General features: G+C 33.1%; 1 protein-coding gene across 1 annotated transcript; it reads left to right on the forward strand.

The window, feature by feature from the left end:
• The first annotated feature begins 221 nt into the window (after positions 1-221).
• LOC149189680 (uncharacterized) lies at positions 222-3,189 on the forward strand. Its single transcript, XM_089413261.1, has 3 exons — positions 222-467; positions 1,361-1,490; positions 1,965-3,189. The coding sequence occupies exons 1-3, from the start codon at positions 311-313 to the stop codon at positions 2,647-2,649; spliced, it is 972 nt and encodes a 323-aa protein (XP_089269387.1). The 5' UTR covers positions 222-310; the 3' UTR covers positions 2,650-3,189.
• Positions 3,190-4,035: the final 846 nt, after the last annotated feature.

Consider the following 4,035-nt stretch of genomic DNA (forward strand, 5'->3'; position numbering starts at 1 on the left):
TAGGACACTTAGATTGTACAACTGTTATTTATTAAACTTATGATTTCAATAAATTCTTGTCAAATTTTAAAGAAATTAAACCCAAAAAATAACATATTTTTTTTCCAAAAAATCTTATTAGTATGGATGTTATTGGCTTTAGTCAAAAGCGACTAGTCAATTAATCTTTACTCTGGCGTGCTGTAATGGAATGCAGCTGGATGCTATTAAAGTGCCGGGCATCCCCTGTTTATTTCGAGCTCTAGAAGGTGGACAACTTAGAGGGAGCATCGAGCATAGAATCGAAAGCGTATAGTTGAGAGATAATTTAATGGACAACAGGGCATGGTGGGTAGCTTCTGTTCATCAAGACCGGAAGGAAACCCAAACAAGGAAGGGTCCCTGGACTGTCGAAGAGGACACGAAGCTTATTAAGTATATTGGTTTACACGGGAAAGGGCGCTGGAGCTTTCTCGCCAAAGCAGCGGGTAAGTGTGATTAAAGATTTGTCGTTCGGCACATTATATTGAATCAATATAGAAATAAAATGATTTGGCATGGCTTTAGCATTGCCAGTTTTATGGTTTAAGTATTATGAGTTTTAGTGTTTTTGGTTGGAATCTGGTTAAATAATTTTTGGGAATTATTGATTTTGTGATATTTAAAATGTATTTGTGAAGATTTTATATTGTAAAATTTTGTTGGAGTAATTTTGATTATTTTTTTGTTTTATTGGAGTAATTTTTTTTTGTTAGTTTAAAATATGATAAGTTTTAGCGATTTTGGTTGGAAAAATAAGTTTTTTATTCAGGATCCATGTTTTCTATGTTTAAAATGTGCTTTTGAAGATTTGCATCTTGGAAAACTTTAGGAATAATTTTGATTTTTTTTTTCTGCCATAATTTATTGGAGTAATCTTTATTTTTGTTGTTTAAAATGTGTTTTTCAAGATTCAACATCCTAAAAAAAACCTTAAAAATATTAAAATTGTAGAAAATTCACAACTGAACTGTGATTCCAAAAAATCCCTATCAAAAAAATCCCTATCAAATTTTTAACAAATTTCCACCAGAGAAAATGAAAAAACCAAAACATGTTTTAAAAAATCTAAAATTTATAACAAATAGACTAGGGAAAATAGTCACTCAGAAATTCTGTTGTGAAACCTTAAAGTGACAAGTTTGGGCAGGTTCTAGACAGGATTTCTAAGGGGTGAACTTCTGCAGGGCACTATTTTAGTCTTTCTGCAACATAGGTTTTTATTAACTGGGGTTTTTGATTACATATGTTCATGTAATGTGAATACTTAGGGGAAGACATAAATTTGTTCTCTGGAACTTTTATGAGTTCAGGCAAATACTGAAATGTATGCATTGTGCAGGTCTACAGAGAACTGGCAAGAGCTGCAGACTAAGATGGGTTAATTATCTCCGCCCTGATCTCAAACGCAGTAAGATCACTAACGAAGAGGAGGGTTTGATTATGGAACTCCATGGCCGTTTGGGGAACAGGTACATACTCATCATTTATTTCACCGGACGTTGCTGTCTAAGGGACTACCAGTTATATTGAGATTTTTTTCCGTATTGATTTTGCTGTTAGGGATTGTTATGGATTTTGAGTAAGGAATTTTTTGTTTTTGTGAAGTTTTGCTTTTTCAAAAAGCTTACTATTTTTAGGTTGCGTTTATTTTTAGGTTGTTTTCAAACTGATTATTAATACTTTCTTACATTTTTGATAAAATGCCATTTTATTTTTATCACCTCTTTACTGAAAAAAAAAAAAATGCAAATTTCTTCTTTCTTAGTTTTTTTTTGAGGGATCACCATCTAACAGATAATAAAAACTAGTACTCAGCTATGAAATTAAAATTATAACTTTTCCCAATTAAGGAACTCAATACTACTCTTAATCACCAACCATAAGAAAATATCTGGCATTATGCATATATGCCTTTCTAAATATATGCAATTTCAAATGGTCAGGTGGTCTCGCATTGCGCAGAGTTTACCAGGAAGGACGGACAATGACATCAAGAATTACTGGAGAACTCGTATGACGAAAAAAATGAATCTACAAGTTGACAGTGGCAATGGCAACAGGGCTATGGATACAGACACCCAAGTACATTTTGAAAGTTCCTCGATGGTTTTTAACGGCCTCACAGCATCATCGAAAACAACGTCTCGGATAGATAGTGCAGAACCTTCGAGCAGTTTCCCTAGGAAAAATACTGAGGACATAGCAGTCCAGACGAATACAAATCCATTACAAGAGGATATTTCGCCACAGGAGATTCCCATTAGTGAAAGGATTAATGAATATGTATTGCGGGGAGAAATGCATGATCCTCAAATCAGTGATGCTGGGCAATGGGTTCCGACTTTCCAGGAACATTTGGAACCATCAGACAACCTGTTTGACAACAGTTTATCTTACAATTTTTCCGTGGGTTCTCCTTCGGTTGATCTGCCATCATCTGAGTTCTTTACAGAGAGAAAACTATCACTTTCCTCTTCTTATGTCGTTCCTTCCCCACAGGCCGCCTCGGATTGCCAGAGTTACTCGTATTGTTACTGGGATGTATTATGGAACATGGATGAAGAAGATGACCGTTTCAAATTCGCAGTCAGCATTCCGGGTGACGGGATTGCAGGAGATCAAAGTTGAGAAACGATAAAGAAGCACATGTGATGGAATAGAATTGTTTGTACTATCTGATTTTTCCAATACAACCAGGTCAGCAGAGTTTCAACGATACCACAAATTTTTAGCTCGGCTTAGGTTTCCTTTCTTCTGTATTCTTTCCATTTTCACAGAATGATTTCTGAATATTATTTCGACATGTCGTTTCTCGGATCTCCACGTTTGTGCTGCAAAATACTACTGCAAAATATTCTGAGTTACTGTCGAGACTGCCGTGTGATTCGTGTCAGTGCTAGAGGAAAATATGGTTTTCTCATATATTCATTGTGTCTCATCATTATTGATACCTATTCAATTCGACGGTCGACCTTCTTTGTTTCCATTACAGTACAGGCATGGAGCGTCCACAATACTACTTTCTTCGTCCGAACAAAGTCCCGTAGTTTCGTGAAAAACCAGATAAAGATTAAAAAAATCACATCATTGCTTCTCTGTACTAAAATTTTACTCCTAGAAGTTGGAACAGGTTCACGCCGTTGTGATAAGCGAAGATGTTGAACCAGATTCTGCTGCTGCCGCCAAATTGGCCAAAATCGAAATGAATTGTTTACCATACTTATTCAGATGTTTCACAAGCTATTAAAAAAAAATGTTTATGTCCTTCACTTTTTTCAATTAATTTGATGGGACTTTTAATTCAGTTATCCTCATATTGAAATATATATTTTCACATTTAATTTGTTTTAAAAGATTGTAAATAAATAAATAATAATAATTAAATGAATAAGAATATTTAATAATTATTATTTTATATTTTATATAATAATTAATTTTTTAATTATAAAATAGATTTATTTTTAGTTTAAGTGATAAGGATATTTAATTTTGGCTATACTATTGTGTAAATGAAGAGATTATTTTAAAGAATAAAGATTAGGTGATCAACCCAATCTAAAAAACATAATTATCTTTCTATTTTGACCAGTGCTAAGAAGGAAATGAACATTGCCAAGATAAGAACTAATTCTCATATCTTCATAGTGACACTGAGCATTGGATTATCCCCAAAATACCTTATGACTAAAGAGTTTGTCACATTCTCTACACTAAGAAGTTTGAAAATGGAAACCATTTCATTTGGATTGTCAGGCTATTATCACATTAGTTCTAATTTTCAAAATCTTTGCAAGAATACGAATACTCCTCCCCCTTCTTTTCAATCATAGAAATAAAATGTTTAAGAATCTCAATTTATCTCTTACTTTCTTAATGTCACATAGATCATATTCGTCTTAGTGGACGGTAATCATCTTCATCATATTTAATTGTAATTAATAATATCTATTTCTTTTCAATTATAGAAATAAAATGTTTTAGAATTTCAATTAATCTCTTACCATATTGGTCTTA

The sequence above is a fragment of the Pinus tabuliformis genome, chromosome 3_1 (genome assembly GCF_031772625.1).
Source record: "Pinus tabuliformis cultivar Carrire ecotype Pingquan chromosome 3_1, CPIR1, whole genome shotgun sequence".
Lineage (NCBI taxonomy): Eukaryota > Viridiplantae > Streptophyta > Pinopsida > Pinales > Pinaceae > Pinus > Pinus tabuliformis.